Source organism: Panulirus ornatus, chromosome 26 (assembly GCF_036320965.1).
Source record: "Panulirus ornatus isolate Po-2019 chromosome 26, ASM3632096v1, whole genome shotgun sequence".
In the NCBI taxonomy this organism is placed as follows: Eukaryota; Metazoa; Arthropoda; class Malacostraca; order Decapoda; family Palinuridae; genus Panulirus; species Panulirus ornatus.
This window is the reverse complement of record NC_092249.1, coordinates 6,391,551-6,410,541: the sequence shown is the minus strand read 5'-3', so window position 1 is coordinate 6,410,541 and position 18,991 is coordinate 6,391,551. Positions and strand designations below refer to the sequence as shown.

Sequence of the window (18,991 nt, the reverse complement as noted above, 5' to 3'; positions counted from 1 at the left end):
CCTTGTGAAACCAAATAATTGTGAGTGATGTACTTGTAGGAAATAAATTACTGTACATACCAGTTTAGGGTGCTCCTCAGAAGTTTATTGCATGACCGATGATCTGAGACGTACCATTCTGCATGTGATGAAAATCTGTAAGAATAGAAATAGCTTATAGTCATGTTATGTCATTGATGTATGTGAATATCATGCTAGGATTATTTTCTATTGAATCTCAGAATTATACCTTTTTTTATCATCTATGTGGGATTGTGAACTATGAAGTCAGATCATTGGAATTTTAACCATCTTCAAAGGAGATGGTAGGCTAGAGTTTGTGAACCATTCAGGAAAGAGAATCATAACACTCGTATAAGCACTAATTCTCATTGCACTATGATATTAATGGGCGATGAGTGTGACAACACACACGATTAAAACTTTTAGGAGAATCCTGTAATGTAAGCTATAACCTACATAACAGAAAAGTGTTGAGGGCAGAAAGATCATGCCTTCCCCAGTAGTTTGATCAATGTGATACTGTTGTAGAGGCACTGGAAAACAAAACATTGATATGATATACACTCTGTTAAAGACGTATGTGACTATGTGTCATGGTGGATGAATTATGTAAGATGGGAATAAATGAAAATGTAGGTGAGGAAGAAACTGTCAGACAAGTAAAGAGTTTTGATGGAGAGAGAAGAGCATATGTTGCTAAAGATGAATGACTTGAGTGTTTATGCTTAAGGTGGATAAGTATGGATATGAATCGTCCCTTTGACCCCATAATGGCTGATTTTTGAGTGATTTTGTTAGGGAAAGCTCAGCTGGATATATGAAGAGTGAAGAAATAATGGAAAATGATGAAAGGGAGTGTTTTTGTCTTGGCGTTGCATTAAGATCATATTTCATTTATTGTTAAGGGAGCAGAGGAGCCACAGGATAAGGGAATTCAAATGAGTATATACAAGCAATTGAAAGCAAATGCTAGAAAAATCAGTATTGTAATACTGTACTTTGAAAAAGGTAGACTGTGTGAAAATTGACAACATTGTAAGATGTTAGCATTAGTACTTGGGTTCCTGTCTTACCTTGGGAATCATGTATGTGTGAAATGATGGAATTGGCTGATAATTCTCAGGGCACAGAAAGTCATAAAAGTTTATCAAGTTTTCTTACTTTTATCTGTAAATATTAGGAACAGGTATGCATCTTAAACAATATTCAATATGGAAATTACATGATAAAAAATGCAAATTTTAAGGACTTGTTCTCGTTGTAGGATTAACAGTTACCTTTTCATGTATGGTGAAATCTGCAATGACTGGTCTATTTGGATAAGATAGTATTGATTGCTGGGGCAGTTTTTTTAGCTGTGTTTATATGGCTACGCTACTTTTATGTGAGTGATGAAGATTTCTGGGTATTAGTGAATGAACACTGCATTTGCTAAAGAGTACAGATTTTCATTGTGGAAGGACATGGCTGTCTGAGTGATATTGTGCCTTCCTGGAGAATTACTTCCTTATTTGACAAGTATGTCATTTAACAAGAGAATATTTTTCCCCTCCAGCACTGCCTAAGTTTAAGGATCAACCTCAAAGTATGACAGTATTTGAAGGTGAGCGTGCACGATTTTCCTGTGCCATTGATGGCAATCCTCCGCCAGCTTTCAAGTGGTATAGAAATGGTCACCTTCTGGAGCTTGACTCAAGAATGACACGCCTTCCATCTGGTGAGTATAAAGATTGGATGTGAAGAAAACTGGAAAACAAATAGATTTATATGAATTTTATTTTCTCTGGCGAGATGTCGCCTTCAGTCACACATACAAATCTCTTAGAATAGTATGCAAAATCCCTTTTCCTCGATCAGATCAAAAGAATATATTCTATATGTTTTTACCTTTTTATGCCCCAGAACCCCTAGGGAAGCAAACCATTATTGGATAGGACAGTAGGTCAAAGAAGTATGGTGATATGTGATTACTATTTGTGTTTTATGGGGAAAGTTGTACACTCATGTTGCCTCATCTTCTTAACCTTGTATATGTGTCATGACTCCTACGTGTGCATGCACACACACACACACACATACTTCCTAGCCTATGTCAGGTACTTATTCTATTGGCCATCCCCTAGGGTAGAATGAACTGCTGGGTGGATGGTGGACCAGCTGCTGTGAGCAGGATTAGAATCCATGTGGGTGTGATCTCAGGTGGCCCATGCATGCACGATGGTCAGTAACTTACACTAACCACCTTACCATAGAGGTCCATGTGTATATCTGTGTGAGGCGAGCGTTCATTGTCTTCATTATGGAAGTTCCTTCTTGGGCATGAGGTATTTTGTGTTGAGTAGAATTTTATGTGTTAGAGAGATAGTTGGTACCCAGAACATAGACTAGGAAAGTGTAACTTGTACATGTCTGGGAAGGGTAGTTTCAGATGGGTTTATGTTTGGCAAGATGGTATTTAACTCTGGGTGAGGGAGATCTCAGATTATAGATTGTTGTGGAAGGGAGCTTTTTATTTCTTTTTGGCATTGGTGGTCAGCTATGGACTGGTTTGGATGAGAAGGGTCAAGTGTTGTTGCAAAGAACAGAGTGCTGAGTATATTCAGGTGGGATTTTATTGGAAAAATTTTTGTTTCTCAGTGCAGGTATTAGATGTTTGTAGTTGGTATACAGCTGGTGACTATTCTTAGTGTAGTTTGTATGGTATGCAGCTTTTCTACATTTGCTTTTGACACGATGAATGGCAGGTGAAGTGAAATTTAGGGTGGAATGGGTAAATTATTTGTAGAGGATGCTAGGGGATTCTTTTTCTTGTCGAGGTATGGTGCCATTGTAGAGCTTGAGTAACTTAGAAGTGAAGCCTTTGTTAGTGACCCTGGCTCAACAGCCAGATATGAAGCTGGCTAACTAATTTTGTCACTTGTGTGGAGATTGGTTCAGCCCATTGACAGCATTTCACTTCATACACTACATCAGTGCAGTTCATTCTATCCCATGCTTGCCTTTCTGAATATTCAAGCCACCAATACACCAAAGCTTTCATTGCTCCATTTATTCATCTCCTTCTTGGTCTCCCCCATGGCAGCATTTCAGGGGCTGTCAAGTGCTCTTCTTTAGCCATATACATATATACCCATGTACATAATCATACTTGCTTGCCTTCATTCATTCCCAATACCACACCGCCTCACAGAAAACAGCATCGCCACCCCCTTCATCAGCTGGGTAGCCCCAAGAAAGCAGACAGAGAAGGCCACATTCATTCACACTCAGTCTCTAGCTGTCATGTGTAATGCACTGAAACCAGCTCCCTATCCACATCCAGACTCAATAGACCTTTCCATGGTTTATCCCAGATGTTTCTCACATGCCCTGGTTCAGTCTATTGACAGCATGTCAACCCCGGTATACCACATCATTCCAATTCACTCTGTTCCTTGCATGCCTCTCACCCTCTTGTATATTCAGGCCCTGATCACTCAAAATCTTTTTCACTCTATCCTTCCACCTCCAATTTGGTCTCCCGCTTCTCCTTGTCCCCTCCATCTCTGACACATATCTTCTTTGTCAACCTTTCCTTACTTATTCTCTCCATATTTCCAGGCCATTTCAACACATCCTCTTCTGCTTTCTCAACCACACTCTTTATTACCACACATTATTCTTATTCTTACCTTTTCATTACTTAATCAAACCACCTCACACCACATATTGGACACAAACATTTCATTTCTAACACATCCACTTTCCTCTGTACAACCCAGTCAATAGCCAATACCTCACAACCATATAATATTGTTGGAACTACTATTCCTTCAAAGATATATGTATATAGCATTTGATTTAACCATTTGCTTATTGTATGGTAAATAAACTTTGTTGGGTTTGTAGTGCCTGTGTACTTTTATATACTGAAATTTTGCTGATATGTTGGTTTAACAAAATAAAAAGAGTTAATATGCAAGCTTTTTCTTCCCAGGTGCCTTAGAAATAGAAAATGTAGATACATCTGATGACGGTGAATATTATTGCCAAGCTGTGAGCCTTGATAAGACGAAGACATCACAGCAAGCCATACTGAAAGTAAAGAAGGGATTTGCTCTTCGTGATCCCCAGCCTCCCGTATTCATTGCACGCCCAAAGTCGGTTGTAGGCACAGTTGGGGAAAACATAACACTAGACTGTGCAACCAATGGATACCCTGAACCAACTGTTGTGTGGTTAAAGGATGGTGCAACTATAGACATGGCGTAAGTAATATTAGCAGTAAACAAACCTGAAATATGCTTTAGAGTGTGTGAGTATCTTGTCATATGATCTGTGCTTCTGTATGCTTTCTTTTTGAAAACTGTATTCTTGGGTATATTCATGCACATGAGATTGTATACTTAGGTTACCAATATAAAATTTAGTATTTCAAGCCACGCTATTTGTGAAACTATACATGCAGACAGTGGATTCATTATTAATGTGATATCCAAACCATTGGTAAGATTTCTTTTTCATTAGGCTTTGGTATTGCCTTTGGGACTTGGCTGTTGAATGTGTGAGGATGTTTAATTTTGAAAAATATTTTGGGGAGGTACTCTTTGTACTTTCATGCTGTGAATATGGATACACTTCCATTTTTATACAATTCAGATATTTTATCATAAAGTGTACTTTTTTTTATGTTGGTGGAGATGGGGTGGGCAAGTGAACACCCAAATGAAGGCAACATTTTTATATATATAACCGAGCCAAGGCTAGGTACCCATTTTACACACCAACTGTTAGGGGAGGATGAACGTCTGGGTTGACTGTTGACCGACTGCTGCTATCAGGATTTGAACCTATGTGCTTGAACCCAGGTGGGGGCCTGTGAATCCTTCATGGTCTTCACTGCTAACTGCTACACCACAGAGGTCCACTTAATGTAAAATTTCTAACCACTGTAAAAGGGAACTGATGTTAGATATTTTGTTTTCCACCACTCTGTGTACTTTGTGGAAAGTGCTTGGAAAAAGAGGTCATTTTGTGTGAGGTAAAAGATGGGTATTTATTTATTTTATTTATATTATTGGGAAATTGTATTTTTCTTTCTACCTCACCCACATATGGACTATTGGGATTTTGTCCTGAAACATACAATCTCTCCTTGTCACACATAGCACTTGACAATACTTAACTCACATAGCTCATTCTTTGTAACTCTCAGTTTTCGTGTGGGGAGTGTTATTTGCTAACCCTTCCTTTTGGCAAGATGGTAGGAGCAATAAGATAGTAGTAGTTAGGAGCATTAGGTAGAAACATTAGGTAGAAGTAGTAGGTAAGAACATTGGGCAGGAGCATCAGGTAGAAGTAGTCAGTGGAAACATTAGGTAAGAACCTCTGCAAACACTGCCCAAGACTTGCCCTCAGCCAGTGGCCTGTTATGGGTGAGGCTCTAAAGGCAAAGAAGCAGCGCTAGAGTTTGCTAGTTATGGAGACTCTACTGTCATGGCCGCCCTCTCGAGGGAGTTCCAAAAAGGAACAGGCATCTGAGCTATAGATAGATAGATCTGTACTCCTAGTGCTATAGCCTCACCAAAGGTGACTTTTCACTCATGGTGTAACCTCTTAACAGGTTGAATCTGGCAACACCTCAAAGATGGGTACGTTTGATTATAAAGTAGTCCCAACAGCAGTAAAGAGGCCAATTGTGAGTCCCAAATGCAAAAGCACAGAAGGTGAATGTGTTGGAAATGGAATTCTTGAGGATAATTTGTGGTGTGAGGAGGGTTGATTGAGTAAGGTATGATATATGAGAGAGAGAAAGAGGTGTGATAGTAGGCAGAGAATATTTGAGAGAACTGAGCAGGGTGTGCAGAAATGTTTTAGATATGTGGAGAAGATAATTAAGGAAAGACTGACATAGAGGATATATATGTATATCAGAAGTAGACTGAACAAGAAGGAGAGGGAGACTAAGGATGAAATGGAAGGATGGAGTTACAGCTGCTTTGAGTTGCTGATGCCTGAACATGCTGGAGAGTGTCGGATGTTCATGGAATAAATTGAATTGATGAGATTAAGTAGCACACATCAGTAATACTGAATATTAGGCTTCATTAGATTATTTTTCACACATCCAGTTTTTAGCTTCATGTTTGATGCACCAGTGAAATGCTGTTTTGGGAGAAAATGCAGTAAGGAAGAATTGATCCATTTACTCTGATAGATACAGAAGGCCCTCATCAGAATGGATGCTAATATAAGAATGAAAATGTCCTCAATATTTTTGCAGATGGCAGATCTATGTTTTGCCAAAAGAGCTTTAGATAATGTTTAGAAAACCTAACATAAATCTATCTCAACCTTGCAATCATTACTTCATTCCTTGTTCAGTGGAATGGAATCGGGTAAACAAAACCTATAGACATCACTCACACCATCCCTTACCCATTCGGAAATGCCTATACTGCAAATTATCCCTGAACTCCACATTCAGGTGGTAACTCTGTGACTAAGAAGACATCTTTGACTAGGCTTTATCATTGTCAGCAGACAGATAAGATTTCAGCTTCATTAGGGATCTTACCATCCCATAAGAACCCACTGCACCATACGCTACTATATGGAGTGCATCTTTGAACCTGCAGGTACCTATAAAAGGGATCCTGGGGTTCCACAGCGAACTTCATAACCATATTAAACCCCACCATCCCTTCTTGGCTAAGAGATTGAATCAAAGTATTTTGGTTATGGATGCAATAAGTTAGATATGTATTGCAGCATGCCTGTATTTTGTTGATTTACATTTTGAAAAATTCCCATTGTTTATATGAGATATTAATGCACATCATTTTTGCAGTGATCTAGACACCAGATTTTTGTTCCTGGGCACAACAAGAAGCTTACAGATCATAGGATTAAAAGAAGATGACGGTGGAACGTATATGTGTCGAGCTGAAAACAGAGAAGACTCGGTAGATGCTGTAGCTCATATCCAAGTGCAAGGTGAGAAAAAGGAAATGAGAATCTAAGAATCTTTCATTTTGCCTTCTGTCAGTAACAGACGATACATTGGACCCATAGGAAGGTTACATGACCACTTAGGCATTAAAACCATTAGTTGTGATGCTGACTTTCTTAAACATAAATTATCACTTAGAATATTTATATTCTATTTGTTTTTCAGTAAATTCTGTACTCGGCAGAATGGACCAAAAGACCATGAAAACTTCTAACTTCTTTGAATTGTTTTTATCAGTATTTTATATCATACATTTGTTTGTATGCATCATAAATGCCATCTTCAACTTAACTTTTGAATAGAGAGGAGAGCTTACGTAAATCACCCTAACATCAGTATTGGAAGTCCACTTGTTTAAAGATTTGACACGTATGCTTGCAGGCTTCAGTAGTCAAGTTGCTCTTACTTTCAACTGTGTTTGCTGTATATATAAAGCATGATTGTTCTTGTTGAATATCAACCATCATAGATCTGCACTCACCTCATACATTCCTTTATGCTTGAACTCTGCTTACATGCACACTGTTCCACCACATATCCCTATTGTACATTTAGTCCATCATTATCATTTTGCTCCTTACAGTAAGCTCAATTAGTGCTCTAGGCATCAGCTTTCTCTGTTATTCGTTTTATTAATCACTTTATGCACTGGTTTTATATCTCTTCACAGTTTCCTATTTTAACTTAATCTACAAGCTGTAGCAGTGTATGGCCTCAAGCTTTATCATTTATTTACTTTCTTCCCCCTGCTCCTTCAAGGCACCAGTGCTGTGTAGCAGATGCACTTGTTGAACCCAGCTTAATATATTCATTCTGCTTCTATGTGGCAGAAAGTGATTAATTAGTATAAAGGTGTGATACGCTCATGACACAATTCATCATTATGATTGGACAAGATCCAATGTCCATTGGGCACATCCAAGCCCATTAACTTTCTTTACACATGTCTTCGATACTAAATAGCATGAAGTTCATAGAGTAAGGTATTTTGTTCTGCAGTGCAGAGGACATTATGATTGATGATAATGATAAGGTAAAAAGGCATAGATAGTAGGTACATGATTTTGTGTATAGCTTCTTCTCTTTTTTATCTTCCTATTCACTGGGACTCTCTTACTTCACATCCAACCTCATCCAAGACACTTGAAATCCTCCTTTTTGTTATCTTTCACATTTGTTTTCTGTTACTTCATCATTTTTGCTCCTCACTGACATCCCCATTTGCACCTTTTTCCTTCTCAAACTATTCTGCTTCCTCTTAGAAATTTCTTGTTTTCGGTGAATCATATCAGTATTTTTTCTTTTTCTCACCCTCTTTTATTTGCCTTACTCTGTGTTCACATGAGAACTTTGATTTAAAGCATGAGCATGATCTGCAGGTATGACAGCCCTTTTTTTTTCTTTCTAAATCTGATTAATGACAGACTGATCCATTAAAGACATATGACATGTAACCAGTTTTGTAATGTAACATGTCTTTTGTTCTTTTTCAGTTGCTCCTAAGTTTTTGCGAAAACCTGTGAATACTATCGCATATGAGAAAGAAGATGTAGAACTAGAGTGTAAAATATATGGTCGACCAGAACCTTCAGTCCATTGGTTGAAGAATGGGGAATTGATAATTGAAACAGAATACTTCCAGGTTTGTGCAGACATCAAATGTACTCCTTTTCTTTCATAAATGTTTGTTACATCCTGTGTGAGTGGGGTAGTGTCCAATACAAATGACTGAGCCGTAGAGGATAAAACATCCTCATTTGGCTCTTTTCTCAGTTCCTTCATTAGGAAAATGGTATGGAAGGAAAATATTTAATACTTTGCCGTGTGTGATTAGAAATTAGTTCTAGGCGCTAAAAATTTCAAAGGAAATATGGCCACATAGCACAGTTTTGAATGAACCCAAGATAGACAGATGTATGAGAAAACAACACCACTTTTTAAACTAGGAATATATGGAATATATGGGGTGAATACTACATGCTAGCAAATGCATCATACTTGGCAAAATCGTATTGATGGAATTCATAGGTAGATAGGTACCCTCCTCGTTGTATATTTAGAAAGAAATATGCAGAATCTATGTAGTTTTTTGTACAGATAAGAAGTAGCAGTAGGGAAATAAGTATGCTAAGCTAACTAGAAATATTCTTAAAGCATTGAAGTACATCATGTTTTAATCTGCTTTTATAGTCTTCAATCCATTTTGGCTCAATTATGACCTCTGAACCTCCTCCTGTCTGAGAGTGTGCTGTCATTAATGCATCTTTCTTTCCCAAACTATAGCCTATGACTATTATCATGCTTGACTTGGTTGATTTTCTTCAAAATGGGTGAGATCACTTATCTGTTGTAAGATATCATTATATGATAAGAACTCTTGTAATTCTGAGTTGGCTCATTAGCTCAGTATGCTGTTTTCTTATTTCCTATTAACTCTTTTGTGGTTGACGATCAATACTCTGGTCCAAATACATCATCCCACTTGGGCAACATTGCTAGAAACCCTCAATAATGTGGAATTATTGACACATTGATTTGAATGAGCTGAGTAAGCTGTCTGATGATGGTGATCTGAAGAGTAGGAGAGTAAAAAGAGACAGAATTTTTAGTGAAACTGAGGATATTGAAGAATCTGACCAGGCAACTACTCGAGTGCAGAGTTTAACGCTTCACATCAGCCAGTGTGCATTGGCATCACTAAAGCATCTTGGTCACCTCATAGCAGCTATGAGCAGTTTTGTACTTTGTTGAATATTGTATTTACTCAGCTAGAACTTTTGAAAATGGTCCACACAAAGATGGTGGAAAGTCATAAATTTGTAATATAGACAGTCATTGGTGGTGGGAATAGCTCACCATAGTAATCCTAGATAAAGTTTACTGTCATATTTGGGAAAGACCATCTTATCAGTCCAGAGAGAAAAGCTTCTCTCAGTGTCAGGCTTTTCATTGATATATTTACATACTGGCTAGAACATTAAGGATAAGGGCATTTTTATCTTTCTTATAGTTTCTTGTGTAAATCAACTCTTTCCAGATTGTAAGTGGAAACAACTTGAAAATCCTTGGACTTGTTGAGGGTGACTCAGGAATGTACCAGTGCATGGCGTATAACTCTGCTGGAGATGCACAGGCAGCAGCACGGCTGCGCGTTCTGAAATCAGGTAAACATTTGTGTAATCATTTTCAGTAGGTAATGTGTAGCTTAAAAATGTTACTCTGTTTCAAACTTTTCTTTGTTTGTAACTGTTTTATTAAGCATTGTAAAGCATTTATTCAGAATTTGCATTTTCCATATCCTTTGCAAAGGTAAAATGGTGGCGTGCACAGTGTTGTGCTCTAGCCACAGCACATAATTTTGAGACTCTGGCCTCTTGAGCCTACAGTAGACAAGTATATTTACCTTATCCACTGATCCAGTGTGACATTGGTTTGTAGTTTACCTAGCAAACTACATTCCTGAGTTGCTCGTACACATCAGGGGCAGAAGCCAACAGCTAGAGTTGCAAATCTGAAGATCATCATTACATACTCTCCCCAACTTACCTCTTACCACTTTTAATGTGAAATAAAATGCAGAGTATATTTATGTTTAAAAAACATAGGCTTGCTGTAAGGTAAAATTGTCTTTAGTTTCAAATATGTTTAGTGGTGTTTGTTACAGCATATTCATTACTTGCAATATGCTTGTTCTTTAATTTGCTGCAAGTTGTTATTTTGCTTTTAGAGATAAGTTTTATCTCAGTATGCAAACTTTATGATTTTAAAACCATTAGCCAAACTTTCTTATCCAGACTTTCAATGATGCTGTATTTAGTGCACCAATGGTTAAGAATAATACTGTTTACTGTGAGACTTGTTGGATGATTCATTTATCATTTCATACTATTAACGTCTTATGTGAATGCTAGAAACTGGAATGTTTAATATCTCAAAACTTTGGTGTTATCTTTATTGGTAGATCTGTGTGCATGAGTTTTGTGGCATGTTTGGGAAAGGCAAAAAGCTCTAGGATTTACTGTTACTATCTTTTGGAACTTGGGCAAAATTTTTATCTTGCTCTAAGAGTAAAAGATATACAGCTAAAGGTATCTTGGCAGTGCTTTTAGATTTGTCCATTCTCAGAATTAAGCATATATGACGAATATATGCAGTGCTATAAAAAGTTTGATCAGCACCGATATATTCGCTAAAATGTGAATTACTCGTATAGAAAGAAAAGAATTTTGTCCATTGATACTGATAGGAAAACAGTGTTTTGATAATGAGCGGTATTGGGTCATCCTCAGGAAGGAGAATGCCACCATCTCAAACAGCTACCATCACGAGCAGCACCATCTTTGAAGGTTGGTTACAGTGGTTAGTGAGTAAATGAGTATTTAGAATATTTTGGTGATAATGATACAATCAGTAGCTCAGTTTATGTGATGGGTTGTGTTTAAGTTATATATCAGTAAATGAAAGTCTTCATTTTAAACTTTGTCCTTTATTGGTGTTTGGAAGCAAAAGTATGATTAATTCCGGATCGAAGCGTGTTGTATTTACATGTAATAGATCAAGTAGCAGTTTTTCAGTATGGTAGTACAGTTGTGGAAGTAATAGCTCTACCTTAAACAAAGAATTGCATCCATTTCACCTCATTGTCCCCAGTTAGATGGTTTATTTGATCATCCATACTACATTTCTGTTGGGGTAGGATATTTTCAATTTAAGAAAGGCATAGAACCATTGTTGGCCTATTTCCGTGGTTAAAATTTTCAGCTATTCCTCGTTGTTTTTCCCATATGAGAATCACATGCCAGAAAGAGGAATTTATGCAAATGCAGGGCACTTTTCATTATAATGCTTTTGCTTGCATCTTAGAGCTCTAGCTTTACGAGAAAGAAATGATGAAAATCCATAAAAGTCATGAGATCAAACACTCACAACACAATTAGTGTAGCTCTCTTCGTTTATACTCACTTGGCTAATCAGAGTACCATACTCAAATTTGCTCACATCCACTCATTGCTGAGTGCTCTCCTACTTTAGTTCAGTACAAACTTTTGCTGCACTCACGCTGTGCACACATTCTTGTTGACTCACCAATTTTTCAAAATAGTGATTATTTTTTACCCATCATGTCTGGAAGATGGTCTGCAAGTTTTAGTGCTGCCAGTGCATTTAAACTGTCTAGAAAAAGCTTCTCCTTGGATGTAAAGTTACAAGCATTTAGGGGGTTGGAAGCTGGTGAGCATCAGATCAGTGTCGGTAATACTTTCAGATTGGCTGCTTCGAGAATTAAGATCGTTATCAAGAATGCAGAAAGAATTGAAGCTTCTGCCATAACGAACATGTAGTTAACAGCAACTAAAGTGACATGTTCAAGGAGCAGTTTGTTTGGAAGGTAGACTAAGTGAAACTAGGCTAAGTGGTGGGTCTGGTAGTGGGTTGACTGTCTGCTGTTGTGAGGAGCACATGACACCAAACCTGGTGTGTAATCACACTTTCTTCTTTCTCAGTCATTTTTGTGGGTAGACATCAAATGTTTGATAGCATCTAGCAGTGCTGTAGCTAGTGTTACCGAAGAAACATGCTTCACCACCTCGCCACATACCACAACCCCTCTCACCATCACCACCACCCCCTTCATCACCACTTTCTTCATCACCACCCAAGACATAACCTCAGTGAGGCAGAGGTGGATTAGCTACATCTGGGGCAGAGCTGTATGATATCCAATGCTTCCCGCCTCCCACTTCCTTCACTCACTGTGTCACTGACACATTATCTGTCTCACTGATATTGATACAGTTGTCAATGTTCATCAGACGGCTGTCATTCATGATACAGTACTGTACATTGTTTATATGTTATTCATTAATTACTAAAGATATGTTATTCTAATAATGTGTGCATTTATACCTATAACCCTCATAGATAGTATATATCTCTAAGGTAAAAAATAACATTGAGAAACACATCACATATGCAATGGTGTATTGATCCCGTAGAGAGCTGTTTCGCTCAATGCTCCACTTTCCAGAAATGTGCCCTGAGTGATGATCGGAGTATTAGTGTAATTACTTCATCACTGACAAGTGAATATCCAGAGGTACTTAGTAATTAAACAGAATTTGAAAAGATTCTTTGCAGGCCACCCTGCTTAAAGTCTATGAAGGATGACTAAGAGGGACTGAAGGAGACAAAAGAGCACCTTTGTACACTTACCTTTGTTGAGATTTCACCTGAGGCAGAGCTAGCTTTTTTTATAGTACCTTTTGTTTTCTGCTGCCACAAACATTGTGTAGTTGTCTGCCTGTTGGATTCATCCAGAACTATTTTAAGCCAATCATTTAGACTTCTTTTTGAAGTTTTCACTGCTTATTGCTTGCATACTTGAGATCTGAGTGGACAGAATATTATAGAGTATCTCCATCTTTCATGCTAGGCCCATGAAATATATTTCTTTAGTGCCTGTTTGAGATATGTAATTATTGCAAATTATAGTACCGTCTATCAAGGTAACAAGTTCCTATTAGGAATATGAGTACCAAAGCCCTTTTACTGCTTTGCAGGGTGGTGGCTGGGAACTCCAGCTCATGAGAGAAGTCTTTACAAAAGATGATTGTAGCTTCTAGTTGTCATGTGTAATATACCTGTCAAATGTAATGCATAATAATGGATGAAATAGTACATAGAATCACTTGAAGATATGGAATGAAATGACTTGCACCGCCACTGAGAGCTCTGATTAAGATTTAGATTGTCCTGTCTCTGACAAATGAATCTCCATGGCACGATCTTTTAAGTGCTCTACAAGTACCTATATATGAATCTTATAGTAGAAGTAAGTGGTACAGACTTTGAAAGCTTCTGATGAATATATTATTAGACCAGGCCTTCCTCACTATGCAGTAGAGATGCCGTCTTGGAAAAGTGCATGTACACGGAATCACAGCATAGCAAACTTGGTCATAAATGAGAAAAATGGGAATACATAATCAACATCTCCTTGATGTTCCTGTTCTTCTCCTGTTCTTCGCTGTAGCCATGAAAAAAGTGCACTCGCCAAAGAGGATAGTTTACATGGAAGTAGTAGGTAGGAACATTAAGTAGAATTAGAAGGATGGAATACTAGGTAGGAACATTAAGTAATAGTAGTCAGTAGGAAAATAAGGTAGGAGCCTCTGGAAATACTGCGCTAGAGTTGCTTGCTGCCAGTGATTTTTTAAGGGTGAGGCAAAAAGGCTAAGATGCATCACTGAAGTTCACCATACAAGGAAACTCCTTTGCTTTGGCAACTCCCTTGAGGGAGTTCCTGAGTGGGCATCAGGGATATAGATAGATTGATAGATAGATAGATAGAATTTACATATGGATCCTGTGCATGGATTAATGGTGGTTTACCTCCTATACAGGACAGAGTTTCATAGTTAAACTTAATGCTTTTAAAAGCCCGCCAGTAGGATTGCTATAGCAACCATAAGTTGCCAAGAGCCATTTTACTTTCATACTTATGAAAGATAATCCTCTAAGTCATAATTTGGTGACTGTGTCCACATCTCATGCTCTGTCATTCATGTTCTACAATTCCTTTACCGCTGATAATGTAAAAAGTGCATTAGAGGTGCTGAGATCTGTAGATCACATACAGAGTTTTGGAGAGAGTTCTTTAAACTTGATAAGAAGGTTCGGTGGTCTTGATACAGGTCACAGTGTATCTGAAGATTTACTGCGTTGATGTCTCCACTCTGCTCTCGCTTTCACTTGGACTAGCCTTATACCATTTGATGTTAGTATGTTTTTATATTGTTTTCCAATTGTTTAGGCGTGTGTTATATCCTGGTAGTGTACGTGTGTAATATAGGCAGGCATGGGCCTTCATACATGCTGGATTGTTTTGCAGTTGCTTAGGGGATGTTTTATATTCCCAGTAGTAAACTTGGTTTGTTTGTCAGTTGATGAAAGGATATAATCTCACAGTAGAGATGGAATAAAGATGGCCATTTCCTCCAGAACGTGCTTGATACTTAGGCTTTTGTGTCAAAGGTGTGAAGGCTGTACTTACAAACAGCATCGTTATCTAGGAGTTAGTGTAGAAAGTAAGGCTGGAGACTAGTTGCAAGGATAGGGGAGAGCTGTGAAAATTAATTCCAGGTTAATACTGCACATGACAAGTGTTTATAACTATGGTTAGCAGTACGGGAGAGTTTAAGTGTAATGATGACTTAATATAACTCTCGTATACAATGGGGGAAAGTGAATGTTTAACATGATAGATGTTCTAGAGTGCATAGATTACATGATTCTTAGATAAAACTGCAGCCGTCTCAGTAAACATAACATAGATATTGTGTAACTAATTATTGGGAATATATATTTAGTTCTTGGTTACATGATATAGATTTAGTTGCTTGTTTCACACGTGTTAGTAAAATTGCCCAGTTCACAGCTTATCAGAAGCATACTCATCTGACTTGCATGTACACCAACATTAAGTGTAATGGAGATAGGGCAGAAGGCTAATTTTTATATTGCCATTCATGATTAAATTTCATATTTTTTTGTTGCATAAATGTTACCGTGAATAGTAACATATGTGAAGTTGAACCTCAGCTTGATGGAAAATTGCATCTCCAATAGTATCGAACCAGTGTAATGGATATGAAAATATTTTGTAGCCCTCCTTATCTTAATGTGTTGATAATCCTCATCATTGACAACCAAAAATTTATAACTTTGTTTGTGGAGCTGGACACTTCTTTTGTCAAAGATCCCAGATTAACCCAATAAAAGTTAGAAATGGTGTAAAAGATATTCTGAAGTTGGCACGTTTATAATTTTTTGAAATCCTTATGTTGTTTGGATATTTTCTTTGCAACAGTAGTTTCACTCCACCTAACATGAAAAGGTAAGTTTTTCACGTTGCTTAGTAGATGTTATGATAAATAGTTTTATTGTATTCTTATACTGATTTTGTTTAGATTTGTACCTCTGATTTTCTAAATATTGCAGTTAACGCATTATGTGACATGTTTGCCTTATAACATCACGACGCCATACCTTAACATCGCTTTATCAGAGTACAAAGATTTTTCCTGAATAAGTTTAGTGACTCTGTATTGACTTAGAGGAGGGATATGAATCAGGAAGGCATGATGTTTGTGAAAAAGATAAAGTATTTGTATGTTTTTCTTCAGGTATTGCAGAGGACAGATTTTTACCAGGGGACAGCAGTGGTGTTGAAGGTTCTGTGGATATCATTGAGGGAAGTCATTCATTGGTGCCATCAGCTCCCAGACATCTCCAAGCCATCATTGCCAGTAACAGATTCATCACACTGGCTTGGCATGAACCAGAAGAGAATAATGATCATATTGTTGGATATTCAGTATTTTACAGGCAGGAGGGGTCTCCCAGGTAATACATACTATTAACTCAATATTTGTAATTTTTTTGTATATACTTAATTATCTTTCCCACCTTAGCAAGGCAGCATTAGGAGCAAATAGAGTGACCTCATTTGCACATGATCCATTCTTTAGCTGTTTCATACATAGTAATGAAACAGCATCTACCATCCACGGCCAAGCCCCAAAGACTACTCCTCATTTTATGTTATTTCCTTGCTCGACACATGGCCCCCTCATATACCACATCAGCCTAATTCATTCCATCATATGCACACCTTTCTTCTTCCTGAATTTTTGAAGGCCTCAGTACCCCAAAGCCTCTTTCATTGTGGCTTTCCACTCTATCTTGTAAGTTATTTGGTCTTTTCTTATTTCCTCCACATAACCAAACCACTTCACTACACCTTTGTTGGCTCACATGCAGGCTGCAACACTCTCTGACATAGTCATTACATGACCTACCTATTGCATGCCTAATATCATCTTCATATTTTTCATTTCCACTTCCCTGTCATCTGACATATTGGGCAGTTCCTGAAAGATATAGATAAATACCTTCTTCACATCTTCTCTGCCATTTATCATCTCCTCATTCACTCTCCTCGCTATCAGCCCATTTGTTCTTGTGGTCTCTTTACGCTGTTCACCTCCTTCCAAAACATTTTCTTATTCTGTTAAGTCCATCAATACTTAATCACCCCATTGCACTCTTTTTTTTATTTGCCTTCTTTGTCATTTCATATACCTTCTCTAGGCCTCTTGCTACTTTCTTTTGTATCCCTTTCTGTCACTTCCACTTTTTCCTTGCAGACATGATTCATATACTTCCCTTTTCTCTTTCTCTTAGCGATAAACTTGCTCATTTATCCACAAGCTACCCTTTCTTGTACTTCCTTATTTAAGAACTGCTTCCTTGAATAACTTTTGCCCTCTTTCTCTGTCTTGGTTTCATGTAATCTCACCTTATGCTGTTTTCTACTCAATCTCTCTCGGGTCCATTTTCCCAAGTTCACTGATTTCATAGCTTGTGTCATGCATCATTTCTTCTGTTCTTAAACCCATCAAAAACTTTCACACTCCTCTCCGCCAAGAATAGTTCAAGTATTCCACTTGTTGCCTGTCTTAGCATGATCACATCCAAAATCTTTCCTTAGGACACCTGTCTGTCTTTACATAACCATTAAGACCCATTGACCTCCAGCCTCACTCATCCATGTATACTTATACATGCACCATTTATGTACCATGTATTTGTGGTTACCATTCCTCATATAGCACACATATCTATAAGATTTCCCATGTATTAATTTTTACCAAAAGTCCAGGTATCCCCCAAGGTATACCCTCACTTGCCACATTACCCAACCTTGTATTCAGATTGCTTAGTAACAAGACTTGATCTCTTTGGATCATACCTGCCAAGGCACTCTCTCATATCCTTCAAAAATACACTCATTTCAGCTTCTGTGGCATTGGATATCATGTGGCCTGTATGGGAGCTTCATGCTATCAGTAGACTAAGCCAGAGTTAATAAATTGATTGAGGTAACCCACAGTGTAGTCCATGAAGCAAGGATGTGGATGGTAGGCTTAGGTTTCAGTACTTTGTACCTTATAGCTGCAGACTGGATGTGTGCAGGTAGGGCCATTGTGTTTTGTTTCTGACACCACTTCGTGAACCCAGGAGAGGCTTTTGGGTATTAAGAAGTATGGATAATGAGATGTTACTATGTTTACCATAAATTCTTTAAATAACATAGGAAGTTATCCTCAGTGGGAAGGAAGTACTTTCTCAATGAGGAACTTCTTGCTTCAAAAGTGTCCATCATTTCTCTGCATCTTTGTGGAGTATATCCTCAAAGGGATCTTGGGGTTGTATGATAGTGATATTGATATTACACATACTCTTCCATATATATATATGATACTGAAAAATATTTGCTAGTTAGAACTGTCATCATCTTAAAGATGTGTCACAAGCAATTGATGTTTCACATGCAATTGACTAACCAGAATGTAAAACTGTAACTGCATTTTCCTTTTCTGAAAATTCCTGTGCTCACCACAGGGAGCGAGTTCAGAATGTTAGTGCAAGCTCATCAAGTGAGGGCCTAGATGAGTACAAGACACAAATTAGTCACCTAATTCCTGGAAGCAACTACTTGGTTCGGGTGGTGGCCCACACCTCTGATGGTATTGTTGGAACCTCAAGCGAAGAGGTGCCTGTTTACACAAAACCTGACCTTGATTTACCTTCGGCACCAGAGGATCTTAAGGTCATACCTACTTCACCAACAAGTTTAGAGGTCACTTGGTCACATCCACAAACTGTAAAGACTCCCATTACTGGATATACAATGTATTATATGCAGGTATGTATTCAAGTTTGCACAGATAATCTTTCCAGACCATAGCAAATAGTGTTTAAGGATTTTAGTTCCATTTTACTATATTTTGCTTAGGTATTCTGAACCCATTTGATGATTTTCATAATGATACAAAATTCACAAAAGAAAAGAATTAAATTGCATAGAACTCGAAGCTGCATAAGGTATGATAAAGAGGATCAGTGTGAATCAGAATAGGCTTATAGTATTTTTAT

The 18,991-nt window shown here is 37.8% G+C and overlaps 1 protein-coding gene across 8 annotated transcripts in view; it reads left to right on the top strand.

The window, feature by feature from the left end:
* Nucleotides 1-18,991, top strand: part of fra (neogenin protein frazzled) — a 348,970-nt gene that overhangs the window by 288,113 nt on the left and 41,866 nt on the right. For 7 of the 8 annotated variants that reach the window (XM_071677936.1, XM_071677943.1, XM_071677941.1 and 4 more), the window contains 8 exons: nt 1,559-1,720; nt 3,980-4,250; nt 6,833-6,978; nt 8,488-8,636; nt 10,032-10,158; nt 11,284-11,340; nt 16,177-16,396; nt 18,458-18,761. In XM_071677936.1, coding sequence (XP_071534037.1) covers nt 1,559-1,720; nt 3,980-4,250; nt 6,833-6,978; nt 8,488-8,636; nt 10,032-10,158; nt 11,284-11,340; nt 16,177-16,396; nt 18,458-18,761 — 1,436 coding nt within the window. The remainder of the gene's footprint in view (nt 1-1,558; nt 1,721-3,979; nt 4,251-6,832; nt 6,979-8,487; nt 8,637-10,031; nt 10,159-11,283; nt 11,341-16,176; nt 16,397-18,457; nt 18,762-18,991) is intronic. The other variant, XM_071677937.1, reaches the window with a different exon arrangement.